The 22373-nt window shown below is 36.4% G+C and overlaps 1 protein-coding gene across 1 annotated transcript; it reads left to right on the plus strand.

Annotated features, from left to right (window-relative positions):
- Positions 1-252: 252 nt before the first annotated feature.
- Positions 253-22157, plus strand: CENPH (centromere protein H). The gene is made up of 9 exons (XM_004465595.5): positions 253-535; positions 1528-1583; positions 8351-8399; positions 8731-8805; positions 9956-10012; positions 17360-17423; positions 17775-17826; positions 19716-19879; positions 21599-22157. The coding sequence occupies exons 1-9, from the start codon at positions 402-404 to the stop codon at positions 21689-21691; spliced, it is 744 nt and encodes a 247-aa protein (XP_004465652.2). The 5' UTR covers positions 253-401; the 3' UTR covers positions 21692-22157.
- Positions 22158-22373: the final 216 nt, after the last annotated feature.

Genomic DNA, 22373 nt, shown 5'->3' on the forward strand with positions numbered 1-22373 from the left:
TCCCCTGACCCAGCTCAAGGCTGAAAAGACTGTTTAGGCGGGGTGGGTTCCAACTCCAGCTGCCGTTCCGGAAGCCGGGGAGTGTCCACATGGCTGTCGCCCAGCCCCTAGCTCAGGATTCGATATAGCTGGTGCTTAATTAAAGATCTCCGAACTTTTTATTAGAGGACTTGTAATGATTTCCACCAATTAGACGTAGAATAAAGGAAGGGAAAGGAATAACCGTGGCAACCGGAACCAGAGGCGGAAGGGGCGGAGCTAGGGGCGAGTACGCTCTTGGGCATTTCTGGTTTTCGGTTTAGTGGCGGGAAAGCGATCTGTTTTGAGGCTTCCTTTGCGTCGCGGCCTTTCTGCGTGTTCTTCTCCCTCCCTTGTGTGATAACTGTTCGCACCAGCTGGCAATGGAGAAGCAGCCGGAGAAGAAAGGTGCCTCCCAACCAGCAGAACCAGCCGACTCTGGAGCGGAAGGCGGGCCGCCGCAGGTCGCCGGCGCCCAGGCAGCGGGCCCCGACGGCCGCCAGACCCTGCTGCTCAGGTTATTACCTCGGCGGTAGCCTAGTGGGCGTCGTTCCCTAGTGTAATTGCACTTGATAAGTGCAATATGTCAATATGATTCAAAATGCCTAAAATCTTATTTATTTACAGAAAAAGTTTGTCACCTCTGTTCTAAAAGCACAACATGAGTGTTTAGTTGTTGGATGAGCATTGTGACCATATTTTAACTTTACCACTGAATTGAAAGGCTTAGTTAGTATAACCCTCTCACAACCTCACTTTACAAATCCCCTCTTACCTACAATTTAAAATACTGAAATATTAAAGATATAAGATCTACTTTTCCATCTCAGTTTAAAAGGAACTAAGCTATCCTGCTTAACTTCTTAAGATAGTGTGTTTTCACTTGGAAAATTGAAACCTAAGTTTTCTGCTCTGGAGCTTTAGAAATTTTTCCAATGTTTCTTAGTACTCAGTAGATCTTATATTACCAGGCCAATGATTTTTAAATTATAAAACTATCATTTTGTAAATACAACTTAATATCTAATTACTACTTCACCCATAACTTTTTAACTTATTTTAGGTACAATTTTGAATTAAGTACAATTATAGGATAACTAAGAAATTATATGATTATTTATCTATCCAAGGATTAGCATCTTCCTTATTTTTCTGTACCTCCTGGGAGGGTTACAGTCTGTGTTTGTAGCCCATTACAGTGTTCATGGATTTCACCATTTGTCTTTTTCCCTACTATGTAGCAGTTTTCATTGAGCGTCATGTCAATCTTGGCCTATTAAGGAAAAATTTAAAAATCAAAATTTTAACTTTTCCTCACAGATCCTGTTTTCCCAGTGTATTCCATTTTGTCTTTTTCTGAAGCCTTAAATTTCTTTTTGCCCATTTTAAATAAAATGAGGTCAAACTGGAAGACTTTAATATTCAGCTTCCAGAAAAGATGAGTTGGTTTATCATATGGTAATGAATAAAACCTCAATCAGTATATTTAACTTTCTCCTCTGTTTTCAGGCTGAGAGCACAAATAAAGCAGCAACTCTTGGAATATAAATCAATGGTTGATGCAAGTAAGTACTTTCATTTTTGAGTGTTTGTTTTCAAATAAGATTTTGTGAGTTTGATGATAAGCTGTACTCTTGAGAAAAAGTAAATCAGCATTAAAGAAAATTGTTTATTTAAGGAATGGGAGGGACAGCATACTGCAGTACTATGCCATGTCAGGAAGCAAAAGGGTAATATATAAGGTTTGTCCTGGTCCTCAGGATCTAGTTAGGGATTCAAGAAATATAAATTAAAAAATAACAATGTAAGACAATTAAGTTTTGTAAGTCAGAGAGCTGAAAAATCCTTGCAGGCTGAAGAATCGTAAAACCTACTATCAAAACTTGAAGGTAAATTAGTACAACAGATTATTTTAAAGCATGTGATCTCAGATCTATACCTTGAGAAACACGGGTTTATAGGAACAGAAGGCTGGAAGGAGATCAACTTTAAATGTGGGTGACATTGGTCTTTGCCTTTGCATTTGGGGGATAAAAAAAATGTGGGTGACAATTTTCAATTCTAAACATAGAAAAGATTTAATGTTATCTTTTAAATTATTAATCTAAAAGTTTCAGGGACCAAGTTTGACAAAAGGGTAATAAAATGATGAATTTACCCATCCTAAAGCAATAGACATGAGTGTCACCTCTGTAATCCCTTCGGTCACTAAGATAGGTTTTGGCAAACTTTTTTCTCCATTAAATCTTAAACTAATAAAACTAAATAATATGTTAAGGTGAATCAAGAATTGTAGAAAAATCCTGTGAATCCCTGGACACCTTAATCACTTCATCTGAATCCATGATGGAATTTAGGTACTTTATGGCCTCAGTGCTAGCTGTTTTCTAACACCGTAGGTCTAAAGACAATTCTGGCATATTTTCCATTTGATTTTCCAGGACTTCTGAAGTCATATTTTATGCAAAAGAATAAGGTGCTAGTGCCTGGGTTATAGCATCAATAATCCCTCTAAAATCTTTTCTGCTTATTATGACTAGTAAATTATGGAACTGGAATATGAACCTTTATATATGTGTGTATATATTTCTTAAACTTTATTGCCTAAAGGAGTTTTTTGTTTTTTACAATAATGCATAAATTTTAAGGGTATAATTTGATGAATTTTGATAAATGTATACATCAGTGTAACTGCCACCACAGTCAACATATCAAATATTTGTTATTCTATAAGGTTCCCTTGTGCCCCTTTAAGTCAGTCCCAACCCTTACCCAGCAACCACCAATTCATTTCTGTTACAATAACTTAGAGTCATCTTCTAGAGTCATGCTGTCCAATATAGCAGCAACTAGCCATGTGGCTTTTCAAAGTTAAATAAAATTTCAGTTCTCATATTGGCTAGCACAAATATGAAACATTTCTGTTATTCAGAAAGTTCTGTTGGACAACAGCTGTAAATGGAGTTATATATGGTATACACTTTTTCATGTCTGGTTACTCTTTTAGTTGAGATGTAATTCACATAACATATAAAACTCAAGTTTAATTTGTACGGTTGAGTGATTTTTAATATATTCACCATGTTGTACAGTCATCACTGTTATCTAATTCCAGAACATCTCAGTCACTCCAAAAAGAAACCAAGCATCTGTTACTAGTCTCTCAATGTGTTGGGCTACTTGTACTCAGCATATTTTTGAGATTTATCCATGTGAATCAGTTGTGTGTATCAGTTGCTCATTCTTTACTGTTGTGAAGTAATGTTTCATTATAACTACCACTATTTGTTTATCTATTCACCTATTAATGGTTATTTGAGTTGTATCCAGTTTATGCCCATTATGAATAAAGCTGCTATTGAAAATATTTGTGGACATATGTGTTAGACCCCAGGTCAAAAAGGCTCATAGACAGGGAAACGGACTTTGGCCCAGTGGTTAGGGCGTCCGTCTACCATATGGGAGGTCCGCGGTTCAAACCCCGGGCCTCCTTGACCCGTGTGGAGCTGGCCACGCGCAGCGCTGATGCGCGCAAGGAGTGCCGTGCCACGCAAGGGTGTCCCCCGCGTGGGGGAGCCCCACGCGCAAGGAGTGCGCCTGTGAGGAAAGCCGCCCAGCGTGGAAAGAAAGAGCAGCCTGCCCAGGAATGGCGCCGCCCACACTTCCCGCGCCGCTGACGACAACAGAAGCGGACAAAGAAACAAGACGCAGCAAATAAACACCAAGAACAGACAACCAGGGGAGGGGGCGAAATTAAATAAATAAATAAATCTTTAAAAAAAAAAAAAAAAGGCTCATAGACAGACCAAGATTCAGGCAGGAGTTTATTAGGATGCCAGCATGGCAAGCTTAAGTCTCTCTTCAGAGACTCTCTAAGAAGAGAGACTTCAGCCCATCTGACTGAGCTGGAGAGTACCTTTGAATTGGTGGAGTTGGGCAGGGTTGGAGAGGTACACAAAGATATGGGGTGGAAAAGTACCATGCTTGCTGTACTCAGGGTAGGAATTGACTTTCTGAAGACTGCCTTATTGTTGGAGAGAATGTTCTGTAGTTTGGCGGGAGTGTGAAAAGAGCAGAGGCCACAACTGAACATCTGGTGTTCGAGCACATACAAACTCAGGAGGTAAGATATTACATTCTAACAATGTTTCCATTTCTCTTTGAGTAGATACCAAGAAGTGAAATTGCAGGTCATATAGAAGTATATATTTAACATTTGTGGTTTTTTTTAGTTATCAGGTTCAGGGATTAAACCCCAGACATTGTATGTGGTAAGTCAGTGCATAACCACTGAGCCACATCAGCTCCCAAGTTGATTTTTTCACTTGTTTGCTTGTTTTTGAGGTTTTTTGGTGTTTTTTTTTTAAAGGCACCAGGAACTGAACCCAGGACCTTCCATGTGGGAAGCAGGCAATGATTCGCTCAAGTCACATCCACTCCCTATGTTTAACATTTTAAGAAACTGCCAAACAACTATTAATACAATAATTGTACTATTAGGAGATTTCTGATTATTCTACATCCTCTCTAAAACTTGGTATTGTCAGTCTTTAATTTTAGCCATTCTAACAAGTATGTAGTTATCTCATGTGGTTTGAATTTACATTTCCCTGGTAACTCATGATATTGAGCATTTTCATGTGCTTATTGGCCATTTGTATATATTTTATGAAGTATCTCCTCAAATCTTTGCCCATTTTTATTTTTTTTATTTTTTTTTAAAGATTTATTTATTTATTTATTTAATTCCCCTCCCCTCCCCCGGTTGTCTGTTTTTTTTTTTTCTGTGTCTTTTTGCTGCGTCTTGTGTCTTGTTTCTTTGTCCGCTTCTGTTGTCGTCAGCGGCACTGGAAGTGTGGGCGGCGCCATTCCTGGGCAGGCTGCTCCCTCCTTCGCACTGGGCGGCTCTCCTTATGGGCGCACTCCTTGCGCGTGGGGCTCCCCTACGCGGGGGACACCCTGCGTGGCAGGGCACTCCTTGCGTGCATCAGCACTGCGCATGGGCCAGCTCCACAAGGGTCAAGGAGGCCCGGGGTTTGAACCGCGGGCCTCCCATGTGGTAGACGGACGCCCTAACCACTGGGCCAAAGTCCGTTTCCCTCTTTGCCCATTTTTAAATTGCATCTTTGGTCTCATTGAGTTTAGGAGTTCTTCATAAATGAATACACGTCCTTTTTCAGATCAGTCTTTAGTGAATATTTTATCATAGTTTGCTACTTGCCTTTTTATTTTCTTAAAACTGTCTTTTGACAGTTTTAAAGTGGTGAAATTTATCAATTTTTTTCTTTTATAGCTTGTCGATGTTTGAGTCCTAAGAAACCTGTGACTACTTTAAGGTCTCAAAGATTTTTTCCTGTGTTTGTAGAAGGTTTATAGTTTTAGGTTTAACATTTAGGTCTCTGATCCTTTTTGAGTTAATTTTTATATGTGGTGTGACGTAAGAGTCAGGGTTCATTTTTTTCATATATGGAAATACAAATGTTACAGCACCATTTCTTGGAAAGATTATTTTTTCTCCATTGAATTACCTTGGCAACTTGTTGAAAGTCAAGTGAATATGTATGTACAGTTCTATATCTGGGTGTTCTGTTCCATTGAGGTATTTGTCTATCCTTACAGTAAGTCTGGATGTCAGCTCCTGTGAACCCTTCAGCTTTGTTCTCTTTTGTCAAAATTGTCTTAGCTATTCTAGGTCCTTGTGTTTCTATATAAATTTTTAAATCACTTCATCAATTTCTATGGGAAAAGAGCCCAATGGAATTTATTTTTTACGTTTTCATTTTTTAAATAGCAACTTTATTGAGAGATAATTCATATACCATACACTTTACCCGTTTTAAGTATATATATTCATCGGTTTTTAGTATATTCACAAAATTATGCAGCTTTCATTACTATCTAGTTCCAGAACATTTTCATCACTCCAAAAAGAAAGCCATCACTCCTCTTCATCTCTTTTCCCCCAGTCCTAGGAAACCGCTAATCTACTTTATTTCTCTATGGCAGGGATTCTTAATTGTAGCAGTTTGATATGATTATGAATTCCAAAAATACTGGATTATGTTTATAATCTGGTCTATAAGGGGGCATGATTAAGTTATGATTAGGGCTTTGAGTCCCCACCCTTGGAGACTCACAGATAAAAGGCATGGCAAAGGACAGAGTGGAGGGTTTTTGATGTTGGAGTTTGATGCTGAAGCCTTAAGCTGAACCTCAGGAAATAAGCTCACAGAGGAAACAAAGCAAGCCCCAGGAAGAGAGGAACCCTGAGCGCAGGAAGAAGCAAGCCCTTGAAAGAGAGGAACCCTGAACCTAGAGAGAAGCAAGACCCTGGAAGAAAGGAACCTAGGAAGCCTGAACCCTTGCAGATGTCGGCAGCCATCTTTCTCTAACACATGAAAATAGACTTTAGTGAGGGAAGTAACTTATGCTTTATGGCCTGGTATCTGTAAGCTCCTACCCCAAATAAATACCTTTTATAAAAACCAACCAATTTCTGGTATTTTGCACCAGGACCCCTTTGACTGACTAATACATTAACCTTTTTTGTTCCATGGACCCCTTTGTCAGTCTAGTGAAAACCACACACCTCTTATTAAGTCCACACTATACTATGTGTTATTTAATAAATATATGTATACCAACACATCCTCACGAGAATAATATTTTTTTGAGTATCAGTTCAAGCTCACAGACCCCTTGTTAAGAACCCCTGACTTAGGATAATGTTTTCATAGTTTATTTATGTCATAGCATGTATCAGCACTTTTTTTTTTTTTAAGTTTTTATTGTAACAAATTTACGCACAAAACTTCTCATTTTAAACACGTTCTTATCTACAATTCAGTGGTATTATATTCACAATAATTATACTACCATCACCAATATCCATTACCCCTACTTCTTCATCACCTTCATACAGAAACTACTCATTCATTAACTTATAACTCCTTCTTCCTGCTCTGATAACCTATAGAACACCATCTGTCTTTATGAAGTTTGCTTCTAGGTGTTTCTTATAAATGAGATTGTGTAATATTTGTCTTTTTGTATCTGACTTACTTCACTCAACATAATGTCTTCAGGTGCAGGTTCATGCATGCATCAGAATTTCCTTTTGTTTTTTTGAACATGTATTCCATTATTTTCATTTTTTACCCATTTTCCCTAGGGCTCTAGCCAGCTCCAAGACCTAGAGAGATTTTTGTTTTTAGTTAGAGAAGTTGTAGATTTACAGAAAAATTATGTGAAAAATACAGCATTTCCCTAGAGCCCACTATTGTTGACACTTCACATCAGTGTGTTACCTTTGTTACAATAGATGAAAGAATATTAAAATTGTACTGTTAACTATAGTCCATAGTTTACGTTAAGTGAATTTTTTTCTCATATGCCGTACTATTATTAACATCTTGTATTAGCTATCTGTTATAATTCATGACTAATGGAATTTTGATTGTGATTACATGAATCTATATAGACCAATGTGGGAAAAATTGTATTAATAATATCGAGTCTTCCAATAATCTACATGGTATAGCCTTCCATTTATTTGGGTCTAAAATTTCTCTCTACAGTGTTTGATATTGTTCAGTGTAACAGTTGTATTTTGTTAAATTTATCCTCAAGTATTTCATGTTTTTGGATGCCATTGTACATGTTTTTATAAAATTTTCAATTGTTCCTTGCTAACATATAGGCACACAATTGGTTTTTTTAACACTGATCTTGTTCATTATTTCCTATCATTCTAAAACTGTTGTGTCCAATATTGTAGCCACTACCTCCAGGTGGCTACTGAATACTTGAAATATGGTTAGTCCTAACATGTGCTGTAAATGTAAAATTCATACAGTATGTGAACTGTCTCATTAATTTTATATTGATGACATGTTGAAATGATAATATTATAGATCTATCAGGTTAAAGAACATATATTGGGAGAGCCGCCCTGCGCAAAAAAAGTGCAGCCTGCCCAAGAGTGGCACCACACACACGGAGAGCTGACGCAGCAAGGTGACACAACAAAAAGAGACACAGATTCCCAGTGCCACTGCCAAGAATACAAGCAGACACAGAAGAACACACAGCAAATGGACACAGAGGGCAGACAACTGGGGTCGGGGGTGGGGAATAAATTAAAAAATAAACAATGTCATCAATTATTAAAAAAATGTTGAAATTAATTTCACTAGTTCCTCTTTACTTTTGTAGTGTGGAAACTAGAGCTTTAAAGCTACATTTGCGGTTTGCATTTATAACTTACATTATATTTCTGTTGGACAGTGCTATTCTAAAATGTTATTAACTTTAAAAAACTCTTTATTTGTAGATGAAGAAAAAACTCCAGAACAAATTATGCAAGAAAAGCATATTGAAGCGTATGTCCTATTTTTCTATTTATTTGTGATTTTTACTAGGGTTTAATCATATCTATCTGTGAAAATTATCTTTTCTTTATCCAAATAATTTGTCATGCATGTATTGGAAAGTTGTTGATTTAGGATGGAGACTTCCATATACATGAGTGATCATATTATCACTTATCAGGGTATCTCAGGAGATGTCAGTTTACCAAAGTGTTGTACTGATAAACGTGCAACAGTATGGTGAGCCTGTAGAATACATTTATTTCAGTAGAGGCATTTTACAGTTTTCAAAGGTTTATTTTGTGATCTTGCTGAGATGTTTTTGTTCACATTTCTTTTTTAGTAAAATTGAAGACCTAGAAAATGAAATTGAAGAGTCAAAAATTGCTTTTGAAATGAAACGTCTTGCATTAGACAGGTAATTATTACATGTTAAATATAAACATTGTGAACTGATTGTAAAATCGGTTTGGGGGTAAAGTGAAGGGAATATATTAACTAATTCAAACTAATCCTAGTCAGGTGAAATGATGATTAGATAATAGTCACACAAGTTCTGAACCCTAAGAAAAAAGTTAGGGCATTCATTGATACCTTCATTTGAAAATATTACATGTGATTATAAGGAAATTTCAATAAAAATGAGAAATATTGAGGTTAAGTCCCGTTCTTTGTTACAAAGGATTACATGGATTCATTTGTTCCAGTAACTATTAATCTAGTAAGAGAACTGTCATCAAGAACTTAAGTAATTTTAATTGTAGGTTTTACATCTGTATTTGAAATTCATTTAATAGTTCAGTGCCTACTGTATCTTAAACTTTGTTCTAGGTGCTGATGTACTGCCATTACCAGATAAACGTGGTCTCTTACACACTTCTGATTTAAATTAATAATTTCAAACAAATGACTTACAGTTATTCTCTTGTATTCTGGCCTTCCCAATGAATTTCTTCGTACATTCAGTTGAAAAGTAGTTAAAGAAGTTATTACGTATAGCAGTGAACTTTCCTCCCTTATTTCATATTGCCTGCTGACCAAATCAATCATATTTTTAAGTTAAAGTGATTAGAGCTATTAAAATATCTCTTTTTAATTAATAGAAACTTTTTGTGAGGCAGAAGGGAATGAATAACTGCTATTGCTAAATTGATTGGCTTTTCTTACTTGTTCATTAGCTGTTTGAATTTAGAATTTATTTATGGGGTCTATTTATATATAGGCATACTTTAAAGTTTTCAGTCAGTATGGCTTTGTATTCCCTAACGCTTTCTGTTTTCAGGCCTGTGCTGATTTCTGTAGTGCCAAAATGCTTCTTTCCAGCCCTCACCAGGGTTGGGTGGCTTGGAGGGCAAATCTCAGGCTGGATTTCAGGCTCCACTTGGCTCCTCAGACTGGCAAGAGCCCATCCATTTTGACATTACTTCATATTTCTAGGGTATTGATAATGTGATTTATCAAAGTATTTCCCATACAATACTGTTTACAAACCTTATGTTCTTTATTCTATTTAAATGTACCATAAAAGTTATCCTTGACTTATAATGCAAGCTTTTTCCTTCTCAAAGGATGCAGCTTTCATCTGCACTTAAAAAAAACCTGGAGAAAACTGACATCAAAACTAGGTAAGTTTTTTTTTCTGGATTTAGTATGTTCGTTTGCGAAAGCCTGCCAGTGCAATATAGCAGAAATGGGTTGGCTTTAACGTGGGATTTATTAACTTATAAGCTTACAGTTCTGAGGCTGATAAAAATGTCCAAATCAAGGCATCAGACAAAGTGCTGTCCCTGAGCTGCATCTGTGCACAATCAGGCATATGGGGGTATCTGCTCATCTCTCCCCTCTCCTATAGGCCTTCTCTCTCAGCTTCTGGGTTCCTCTCTGTGTCTACAACTTTTTTCTGTGTCTACAGGTTTATATTCCTCTGTTTTTTAAAGGAGTACAGTAAGACCATTAAGACATACCCTGGGGGAAGTGGACTTGGCCCAGTGGTTAGGGCGTCCGTCTACCACACGGGAGGCCCGTGGTTCAAACCCCAGGCCTCCTTGACCCGTGTGGATCTGGCCCATGCGTAGTGCTGATGTGTGCAGGGAGTGCCATGCCACGCAGGTGTGTCCTCCGTGTAGGGGAGCCCCACGCGCAAGGAGTGCACCCCGTAAGTAGAGCCGCCCAGTGCAAAAGAAAGTGCAGCCTGCCCAGGAATGGCGCCGCATACACAGAGAGCTGACGCAGCAAGATGACACAACTAAAAGAAACACAGATTCCCGTGCTGCTGACAACAACAGAAGTGGACCAAAAAAACAACACGCAGCAAAATGGACACAAAGAACAGACAACTGGGGTGGGAGTGGGGGAGGGGAGGGGAGAGAAATAAATAAAAAATAACATAAATCTTAAAAAAAAAAAAGACACACCCTGGGTCATGCAATCTAATCAAAGTTCCTTAACTGAAGTAATTTAATCAAAAGTCCCACCTTTAATAGGTTTACACACACAGGAATGGATTAGCTTTAAGAACAGGATTTTTGGGGCCCCACAAAAGCTTCAAATTGCCACAGTAAGGATGGGGATAAAAAAGAGATCTGTATAATAACATTGAGTTTCATGAAATTTTTTTAACTTTATTTTGTACATTTTGTTATTGAAAATATAAACATAAAAAAATACAGTTGAATAAAATGTACGTTTCTCATTTAAATGTACTGGATACATGTAAAAAAAATTTTTTTTTAAGATTTTTAAAATTTATTTCGTTCCTCTCCCCCACCCCCGGTTGTCTGTACTCTATCCATTCACTGTGTGTGTTCTTCCTTGTTTGTTTGGGTTCTTGTCAGCGGCTCCAGGAATCTGTGTCTCCTTTTGTTCCGTTTCCCCATTGAATATGATGTTTTTTGTGGGTTTTTCTTATATGCCTTTTATCATATTGAGAAATTTTCCTTCTATTCCTATCTTTTGAAGTGTTTTTATCAAAAACAGATATTGGATTTGTCAAATGTCTTTTCTGCTTTGATTGAGATGATCATGTGTGTTTTTTCCTCTAATTAGTTAATGTGGTATATTACATTGATTGATTTTATGTTGAATCTGCCTTGCATACCAGGAATAAATCCCACTTGGTCATGATTTATAAGTCGTTTGATATGCTGTTGGATTCGATTTGCAAGTATTTTGTTGAGAATTTTTGCATCTGTGTTCATTGGAGAGATTGGTCTGTAATTTTCTTGTAGTATCTTTATCTTTCTTTGGTATTAGGGTGATGTTGACTTCATAAAATGTGTGTGGTAATTTTCCCTCTTCAATTTTTTGAAAGAGTTTAAACAGTACTGGTGTTAATTCTTTTAGAAATGCTTGGTAGAATTCACCTGTGATGCCTTCTGGTCCTAAATTTTTCTTTGCTGGGAGATTTTTGATGATGGATTCAATCTCTTTAAATGTGATTGGTTTGTTAAGTTCTTGTATTTCTTGTAGTGTCAATGTAGGTTGTTTGTTTCTAAGAATTTCTCCATTACATCTACATTGTCAAGTTTGTTTTCATATAGTTTCTTATAATATCTTCCTATGATTCTTTCATTTCTGTGTGGTCAGTGGTAATTTCCCCCCTTACATTTCTGACTGAATTTATTTGCATCTTCTCTCTTTTTATCTTGGTTTGTCTAACTAGGGGTTTGTTAATTTTATTGACCTCTAAGAACCAGCTTTTGGTTTTGTTGATTTTCTCTATTGTTTATTCTCAATTTTATTTATTTCTATTCTAATCTTTATTATTTCTTTCCCTCTGCTTTCTTTGAGATTGGTTTGCTGTTCTTTTTATAGTTTCTCTAGTTTTTCAGTTAACTCTCTGAGGTTAGCTCTTTCTTCTTTTTTATTTTTTTTATTATTATTATTTTTCTTCTTTTTTAATATAGGCATTTGGGGCTATAAATTTCTGAGGACTGCCTTCACTACATCCCATACATTTTGATTTGCTGTGGTCTCATTTTCATTTGTCTCAGTATATTTACTGATTTTACTTGCAATTTCTTCTTATTTAGAAGTGTATTGTTCAGCCTCCATACATTTGTGAATTTGCTTTTTTCCTGTTATTGATTTCCAGTTCATTCCATTATGATCTGAAGGTGCTTTGTATAATTTCAGTCTTTTTATATTTACTAAGAGCTGCATTGTGCCCTAGCACATGTGCTATACTTGAGAAAGATCCGTGGGCACTTGAGAAGAATGTATAACCCACTGAGTTTGGATACGGCATTCTGTGTATGTTAGGTCTAACTTGTTTATCATATTGTTCAAGTTCTCTGTTTCCTTGTTGATCTTCTGTCTAGTTGTTCTATTTAAGATGTGTGTGGCGATTTGAAATCCCCAATGATTATTGTAAAGATATCTATGTCTTCCTTCAGTTTTGCCAGAGTTTGTCTCATGTAATTTGGGATACCCTGGTTAAGTGCATAGATATTTATGGCTGTTATTCCTTCCTCACAGATTGTCCCTTTTATTAATACGTAATGGCCTTCTGTATCTCTTATAACTTTTTTGCATTTGAAGTATGTTTTCTCTGATATTAGGGTAGCTACCCTGACTCTTTTTGGTTACTATTTGCGTGGAGTATTATTTTCTAACCTTTCACTTTCAGTTTGTTTGTATCCCTGGGTCTAAGGTGAGTTTCTTGTAAGCAGCTTTTGGATGGCTCATGTTGTTTTATCCATTCTGTCAACCTGTATCTTTTAATTGGGGATTTGAATCCATTCACACTCAATGATATTACTGTAAATGCATTATTTACTTCCACCATTTTATTTTTTGGTTTTTATATGTCATATCATATTTTTGTCTTTTTACTGTTTTGGTAATCCTTTCTGCTATTCTTTCTTCTATACTGTCCTCCAGGCCTCTCTCTCCTGTCTTTTTATTTCAGATTCTAAGTCTTTCTTTAACATTTCCTGCAAGGATGGATTCTTTTTTGCAGACTCTCTTAGTTTCTGTTTGTTTGTGAATGGTTATACTCACCTTGATATTTGAAGAACCATTTTGCTGAATAAAGAATTCTCAGCTGGCAGTTTTTCTCTTTTAGTATCCTAATTGTATCATACCACTGTCTTCTCACCTTCATGGATTCTGAAAAGAAATCTGTGCTAAGTCTTACTAGGTATCCCTTGTATGTGGCAGTTTCCTTCTCCCTGGCTGTTCTGAGAATTTTCTCTTTATCTTTGACATTTGACATTCTGAGTAGTATCTGCCTTGGAGTAGTCTATTTGGATTTATTCTGATTGTAGTATGGTGTGCTTCTTGGACATGTAGATTCATTTCTTTTGTGAGAGTTGGGAAATTTTCAGCTATTATTTCCTCAAATACTCTTTCTGCCCCTTTTCCCTTCTCTTCTCCTTCTGGAACTCCCATAACACTTACGTTGTTGTGTTTCATGTTGTTATTAAAGTCTGAGCCCCTGCTTGATTTTTTCCATTCCTTTTTCTTTCTGTTCTTTTCTCTTTTCAGTTTCTGTTGTCTGTCTTCTTTGTCATTCTTCTATCATTTCAAGTCTGCTGTTGTATGCCCTTAATGTGTTTTTGATCTCACCTATTGTGTCTTTCATTCTTATGAGCTCTGTTACTTCTCTTTTCACAATTTCAGATTCTTTGTGCTCACTCAGTATCTTCTTGATGTCATTTTATCATTTATATCTTTAGCCACATTGTTTTTCAACTCATTAATTTGATTTTGGAAATTTGTGTGCATCTCACTAATTCTCTCAAATCCCACGTCTCTTCTGGGACCTTGATATATTCCTTTTCCTGAGCCATGTCTTGTATTTTCTTAGTATGGCTCATAATTTTTTGCTGATGCCTAGGCATCTGATTAGGATGTAGCATACTCAGATGCTCAATTTTTTCTCTTGTAGGGATTTAATGGTAGGTGGCTATGTGTTACCATTGCTTTTTGATTCTTGGCTTGACCTGGCTTATTAGGATTGTCCCTGCTAGTTGCTCAAAACTGGTCTCTGGACCCATTAATTGGTTGTAGACCCGCTCCTTGCGTCTTGGGGAGGGAGGCTGTAGAGGCAGGAAAAAGCCTGTCACATGTTTTTAATTTTCTCGCATACACTTCCTTGGTGTGCCAGCAGATGGTGCTCTTTGGCAGCTCTCAGTTTGATGCCTGATCAGAGGGTATTTGTGGCAACACAGACTGGATTAATGTGATAGAACTTCCAGCCTGTTGACTAAGAGCCTTGTAATTCCAACTTTCTCAAAGACGGTTCTCCAGCCTTCTCTGGCAGCCTTCTCCCTTTTCCCAGGTAGGAAACATTTCCACTCACCCCCAAGTCCTCACCAATCAGTTTGAGTTAGTAGAGAAAGAGATTGGGAGGGCTGTATATCTTTAGCCCCTTTCTGGCTCCCAAGGCAAACAGTGGCACAGCCCCACCTGGCCTGAAAGGGCTCCGGTTCACAGCAGACCAAATTTGTGAGTCAAAAGCTGAGTCAGCAGTAGGCTGTGTCCCCCTCTCTCCCCTCTCCTGGGGTCTTGGATCGCTGGAACCCTCTTTGTCTGTAGTCACAGGCCCAAAGGCCTGCAAATTCTAAAGTGTCTTTAGTGTGTGGGGGGGAGTGTGCCAACAGCAGCAGCTGCTGTCATGACACAGTTCTGTTGTCATGATTCTCCTCCCTTATCCCTCTGTCCTCTTGGCAGTGTCCAGCCTTCCTCTGGTGTCCTAAACCCCAGAAGATCTTTTCCCAGGCTGTTTCAGCCTGTCCTCTTAACTATTTTTCTGGAGAAGAGAATCCCATATCTTTCTTTTTTTTTTTTTAAAGATTTATTTTTATTTATTTTAATTCCCCTCCCCTTCCCCGGTTGTCTGTTTTCTGTGTCTTTTTGCTGCATCTTGTTTCTTTGTCCGCTTCTGCTGTCGTCAGCGGCAGGGGAAGTGTGGGCGGCGCCATTCCTCGGCAGGCTGCACTTTCCTTCGCGCTGGACGGCTCTCCTTACGGGGCGCACTCCTTGCGCGTGGGGCTCCCCTACGCGGGGGACACCCCTGCGTGGCACGGCACTCCTTGCGCGCATCAGCACTGCACATGGGCCAGCTCCACACGGGTCACGGAGGCCCGGGGTTTGAACCACGGACCTCCCATGTGGTAGACGGACGCCCTAACCACTGGGCCAAAGTCCGTTTCCCCCATATCTTTCTTGTCCACCATCTTCCCAGAAGTCTCCCAACTCAAATTATTTTTTTATTAATTAACTGTCATTTCCGGTCCGCTTTATGTGAGGAATAAGAAAAGTGAAGGAATTTTTGAGAGCTCGCCCCAATATTAAAATAACTTTTATTGTCCCATTGACATCTCGTTTCATGTGAATTACAACGGTAAGAAGCAACAGAAGTTTTATTCAGTATTTGTTATAAGCCAGGAACAATGCCATCTCAGTTTATCCAACAAAAACCCATTGAGGTAGGTAGTATACTCCTCATTTGTCATTGGTGGAAATGAGCTTGTACAGATTAAACAGTTTGCCAAGGAATATAAATAAAGTCTCTGGCACTTTAAGTCCTTCATATATCTATGATCTTGTCCCCCAAAGCTTAAAATATTTTGTAACATAATATCCCTTGCAGTTTGTACCAGAAAAGTAACAGGATAGGGTCTGGGCACTTGCACCTGGGCATCTTAACGATTGTACAGATTAATATGCATTCTCCCCATAGTCCAGCTAACACCAGGATTACATAATTACGAAAATCTGAATTTGAACTCTTTGCTATCGCCCCACCATAAAAGAAAAGCTTAAAAGATTGAGTTAAAGGGGTACAGGACAGAATCATCACATTGATGCCCAAGTTCTTACAAGGCTAAGGTAGTGCCCTCATCATGTTTAAAAGTTTACAACGAAGTATGTATATAACTAGTAGGAAAATGAGTTCACCTCTCCCAGGTCTGCACAGATACTCCCGTTAAGCCTCCTCAAAAAGCTTCTTCTACAGAGAGCTGCCCAGTGCGAAAGAAATTGCAGCCTGCCCAGGAATGGCGCCGCACACACGGAGAGCTGACAGCAAGATGATGCAACAAAAAGAAACACAGATTCCCATGCCGCTGACAACAACAGAAGCGGACAAAGAACAGGCAGCATATAGACACAGAGAACAGACAACTGGGGCGGGAGGGGGGAAGGGGAGAGAAATAAAATAAATAAATCTTTAAAAAAAAATAAAGCTCCTTCTACAGTATTTCTCAAACCTGATTATCACAGTAATTAGCGTAATCACAACGATCACATTGCTGGTCCCATCACGGACCTACTGAATCAGAATCCCTAAAGGTGAGGGGCTTGGAATCCACATTTTAACAAGCCACCCAAGTGATGTTGGCACACCGAAGTATGAGAACCACTACTGTTATTTCCCAATCTTATTTCATGCCCTCTTGTTTCCAATCATATCAAACTAGTTGATCTAGGTAATTACTTAACATCCTTTAAGACTTGGATCAAGGGTTTCCCTCATTCCACCCTGGGCATAATTTTCATTATGGTTCATATTCATTATTGTACCATTCTATGGTAGTGGATTTATTTTTCTTTCCACCAGATTCTTTCCTCTTTAAAGACAAGTACCATATTTTATTCTATTTTATATTCCTGAAACCTGGCACAATTATTGGCTTTAGAAATATTTATTGAAGGGTATAAAAAGCAGCTTATTAGCAAATTATTAGGGTTCCCCCCCCCCACTGAATAATGACATTTTACTACATTCTTAATTTTGATATTCTTAATTTTGATATCAAAAATTTTTCTAGAGGGATGCATTTCTAATTTTAGAACAGAAATTTGGTTTACATCAAACTTTTCCAGATTTATTTTGTTAATTGATGACTTTCTATGCAAGTATGTAGTGTGTATGAAAAAATATATATATCCTTTGTTTCATTAATGAGAGTTCATTTTTTATTCTTAACTAAGATTAATGAATCATGTTTTTGTTTCCTTTTCAGTTTACTCATGGATAACATGAAACACATATTAAAGTTAAATAAATTAATAATGAAATCACAGCAGGTAAACTTGCACATGGGGCTACTTATGCATTATCATGATTTCAGTAGTAACTTATTGCTGGTAACTCTATTATATTTGATTAAAAATTGGACTGCCTAAAAAGACTGATATGGTTGGATTTGACTGTGCTAATGTTTCCTTCTTTTTCATAACTCCTTTGTTTCTGATTAATGCTGCTAATTATCTGCTTGTAGTCTAAGCAATGTCCTCTCCCTTTTGTTATGTGGAAATTGAGGAATTGAAAATTAGAGCATTAGAAAGCATGAACTAATAGATAAAAGTTCAGTGATTTAAATATTATGAGTTTATTATTAGGTAATGTGCTTTAATCTTTTTTATTTTTAATAACAGAAATCTTGGGATTTAGAAGAAAAACTGCTTGATGTTAGAAAGAAGAGAATGCGTATGTAGAACACTTTTTTTTCTTTTTTAAACACATTTTCACTTACTGTAAAGATTTGTAAGCCCAGATCTCTTGGCTAATGAGAAATTGCTTAATTTTCAAAATGTCTTGAAATTTTGGACATAGAAATTTAAGTAATTAGAGATAAAATGCAGTTTACTTTATTATTGTTTTAGAACTTAAAATCACACAATTAATATAGTCTCAATGGGGGAAAACAAATCAAATATACAGAAAAGTAATGCCTTTTTCCTTCATGAGTATGGTTTGGTATATATCTTTCCAGGTCTTTTACCATGCCCATGTAAACACGTTTTCTTTTTAACACATTTAGAGATATATAATATTTAAAGGGTGAATAGATGTGTATAATTCTACAGTTTTTCACTTGATTTATCATGAACAAGAAATGACTTTATTGAGCATGAGATGAAATTATTGAAATGTTTATTTCAAAAGTAATAACATGTTCAGTATAGAAAATTTGGAAACAGGAAAGTATACATGGAAAAAGGCCAATTTTGGTTTTACCATTGAAAGGTAACCATTCTTCACTGCATATTTCTTATAAAATACATTTGGCTGGCATCATTTTTTACTGCACTGTAAATTGCTTTTTTCATCTAATAGTGTGAGTATGTTGGTAGTCTCTAAACTTATCTGATCATAACAACCACCTGGGGAGCTTGTTAAAAACAGATTTAGGGAGCAGATGTGGCTCAAGCAGTTGAGCTCCCACCTCCAGATGGGAGGTCCCAGGTTCAGTTCCCAGTGCCTCCTAAAGAATACACAAAATGAGCAGTCAAAAAACAAAAACAAGCAAGCAGGGAATAGATGTGACTCAAGCAGTTGAGTACCCACCTCCCACATGGGAGGTCCCAAGTTCAGTTCCTGGTGCCTCCTAAAGGAAAAGCAGACAACCAGCAAAAAACAATTGAGCAAACAGATGAGGGGGCTGTCTTGGGGGTTGGGGGTGGGCCAGGTCCACTGAATCAGAATCTCTAGGCCTAGGAAGAGTTACTTTAAGGAATACCATAATTTCATTCTTTTCCTTTTTTTTTTCCATTTGGTCAGAAACTTTATAATATTCCTTGATGTTATTTCATTAGGCCAATGTCCCACCTACTTTTTTTTTTTTTTTAAAGTACCAAGGCCAGGGATTAAATGCTGTACCTCATATGTGGGAAGCTGATGCTCAACCACTAGCTACATTGGCTCCTCCGAGTTGGTTTTTCGTTTGTTTCTTTGTTGTTTGTTTTGTTTAAAGGAGGTACTGGGGATCACACCTTGGACCTTGCATGTGGGAAGCAGGCACTCAACAGCTTGAGCTACATCTGCTACCCCACCTACATTTAATATGTTAGTTTTAAGGAACACTTCTGAGACACAACCATTTATATTTTTAAGTAGTTTACTTTTTATAATATTCCATTTTAGAAAAAATGGTTGATGGTGTTTACCCCTGGAGAAGGGCATCTTACTTTTAATTAAAAATGTACCTTGTGTTTGTGCTGGGTTTTTGTTTTTGTTTTTAATTAAATGTGATGAAAAATCATTTCCTTATATTTGTGTTTTCTTGCCTATTCTTTGGCAACTCAGAGTAAGCCCTGTTTCACATAATGCCATTTAAGACATTTGGAGACAGCTATCATTATCATTCATAAATACTTTGAACATTTCATTTTAGGGCGTTGCAAAGTATAAAATTAAAATATTGGTATTTTGCATCAGAGAAGTCACTTCCAGATCAAAGTAGTACTGCAACCTAAATTGCAGTTTATTAAAATTTTTCTCTTAATTAAAATAACCTAGAAATCTACTTTGTAATCTTTCAAGATTCTTTGTAGAGTTTTCATACATAGTATTTTGTTTTATTTTTAACCTAATAGAATTAAAGCAAGCTTCAGAAAATAAGCTTTTAGAAATACAGACTGAGAAGAACAAACAGAAAGATGACTTGGACAATATGGAAAATTCGGACAAGATAAAGACCATGCGACAAAACCTACAGATGGAGATACATATTACTACAGTTATTCAAAATGTGTTCCAGGTAACATTTTAATATATTAGGACTTTTTAAAAAAAAAAAAAAGATTGATGCTATTACAGTGTTGTCTTACTTTCACTTATGGATATTCTTAGACTTTCATCTTCATAAAAAATTCAGTGCTAATATTGGTCTGTTTACACATATTTGGAATTCATGTACATGTGATGATTTAAGGTCTTGATCTTTCATTATGGTTAGACATAAGTATTTATAAATGGAATAATTTTAGCTGCTCTGTAGAGGCTGTATAGTATAATGGAGGTGCACTTTGACTCCAAGTTGTGATAGGTGGGGGAAGGAGAAATGGGAATGGTAGGAATCTAGGCTTAAGAACCTGACTGCTACTTTGAGCAAATTACTTAACTTTTCTAAGCATCAGTTTCTTTGTTTGGAAAGAGTGGTTGTGAAAACAAGATTATCCATATTAGATTGTTTATTGTAGTGTCCGATCCAGGTAAGTTCTCAGTAAAAATTGGCAGTTATTATCATGAAAGATTTTATGTGTTTTTTTATTCTGAGATTTCTTTTATTACTTTTTAAATTGTAACATGTCTCTGTAACTATTGAGATTAAATACTTAAATTACCAGTTTTCAGTTATGTAAAATACACAGTTAAAGACTGCCTATTATGTTTAAAGCAAATACTGACTTGTAAAATATGAGATTTTGTATCTTAACATAAGACATTCTTCCCCAGATTTTATAGCTATTTTTTAGCAGCAGTGTGTGATTAGATTAAGAGTGACCAAATCCTTAGGATAACCTCAGAGGATTGCACTATAGGTACAAAATCATTTTACTTTCCTTTGGCACATATTCTTTCATGCTACTTTAGGTTTCTGTTATTCTCATTCATATCCTATAAATTAGTGTTAATTTTGATTTAACAAACCCATTCCTTTGTTAAATAGAATATAGTTTTGCCTAACTTTAGGGGATCTCTTTGTTCTGAAGATCAGCCTTTATAAGGGTTTAGTCATATTTATTTGAATGTTTATTTCCATGTGCCTTTGTAAATTTGACTGAATTTATATACATTAACTCTTTCATTCATTTATAGCAAAAATGTGTCTATTGTAGGCCAAAACTTTTAGTAGTTTGTTACATAACCAAGTAACATGTATATTCTAAAATCTGATTTAGCAGTATCTCAGTTAGCAACGCAATGTCATTGAGCCATAGTTTTTCAAAAAAAATAATGACCAGAATTTTCAGTAATTATAACCATAATCATTTTTACATTGCCTACCACAAAAACACTCTTAACTTTTTAAGGGTCATGAATCTTTGCAAGGGCTAAGGACTAAGCATTCCTTTTAGTTAAACTTAAATAATTGTGTTTTTTTCATAATAGAAATGTAAAATGAACTCTGAATTATGACTGTAGTCTCCTGTAATCTAGAATGGTGCTGCAATTATTCGTGACAAGTAAAATCTATCTATGGAAACTGATGGGGGGTAAAGGAAGGGGAAAATAAATAAATCTTTTTCTTAAAAAAAGAAACTGATGAATTATAAAAAAGCATTGTAACAGTGGAAATATTCCCTAGCATTATGTAGATGAAGGCTGAAGCCTCACTCACTGGAAGTAGAAATGATCACACAAGAATTTATCATTATTTTTTCTCATCACAGTTCCACATGTCTGGTAAATAGTCAAAAACTGTTGTTTAAAGTACTTATAACCTGATTATTTTTTCTTTTTTTTAAAATTACAGAACCTCATTTTGGGGAGTAAAACCAATTGGGCAGAAGACTCTGCCTTTAAGGAAACTGTTCTGCAACTTGAGAAGAATCTATCCATGATGTAATGAGAATTCTATTTTGGCATTTTTGGTTTTTGACTTCGTTATGTCATTTAAATAACAAAGTGAAATGTAGTTTCAGGTTTTGGGAACTGTTTTAATACTGCATTTTTTTTCTTTTTTTTTAAGCTTGATTTAATACTGTAACATGAAATCTATTGTTTAAATATAATACTTAAAATGACTGGTATATTCTGAACGAATCCAAAATTCTTAGGCTTGGAAGGATTCTGAAAGGCATCTGTTCCATCTTTCCATTGATTTGTGGAAAAATCTTCATACCATGCCTTACAGTCTCACCTCTTATTTGGAATGCTTCTGTGGCTTTGTTTGTCTAGTAAAAATATTACAAATGCATACCCAAAGTGTTAACAGTTGTGATTATTTGTGGCGGATTATTAGTGACTTTTTTTAGTTAATTTTTGTTGTCATGTATTACTTTTATAAGTTACAATAAAAAGAATAAATGTTACTCTGTCTTATTAATTAAAAAAGAGTACTTGCAACTTGTCACAGTCAATATCCCATTCCATTTTTGGAAAACTAACTTGAACTCTATTAATTTGAAGCTGTTGATCATTTTTATAGATAATGTAGTATTTTCAACATTGTTTTTTTCAGGGCTGCAAACTTGGAGACATGCACTAAAAGCATATGAAATGTGTTTAGATTAAGAACAGAAGATGGC

Source organism: Dasypus novemcinctus, chromosome 2 (assembly GCF_030445035.2).
Source record: "Dasypus novemcinctus isolate mDasNov1 chromosome 2, mDasNov1.1.hap2, whole genome shotgun sequence".
NCBI classification, from domain to species: domain Eukaryota; kingdom Metazoa; phylum Chordata; class Mammalia; order Cingulata; family Dasypodidae; genus Dasypus; species Dasypus novemcinctus.

What these genes read in the sequence shown, in the direction of transcription:
- CENPH (XM_004465595.5), top strand. Translation starts at nt 402, where the DNA reads ATGGAGAAGCAGCCGGAGAAGAAAGGTGCCTCCCAACCAGCAGAACCA. An exon ending in CAAGAAAAGCATATTGAAGC is followed by an intron (nt 8,400 to 8,730) that starts GTATGTCCTATT and finishes TTTCTTTTTTAG; the next exon opens with TAAAATTGAAGACCTAGAAA. An exon ending in TAATAATGAAATCACAGCAG is followed by an intron (nt 17,424 to 17,774) that starts GTAAACTTGCAC and finishes TTTTAATAACAG; the next exon opens with AAATCTTGGGATTTAGAAGA.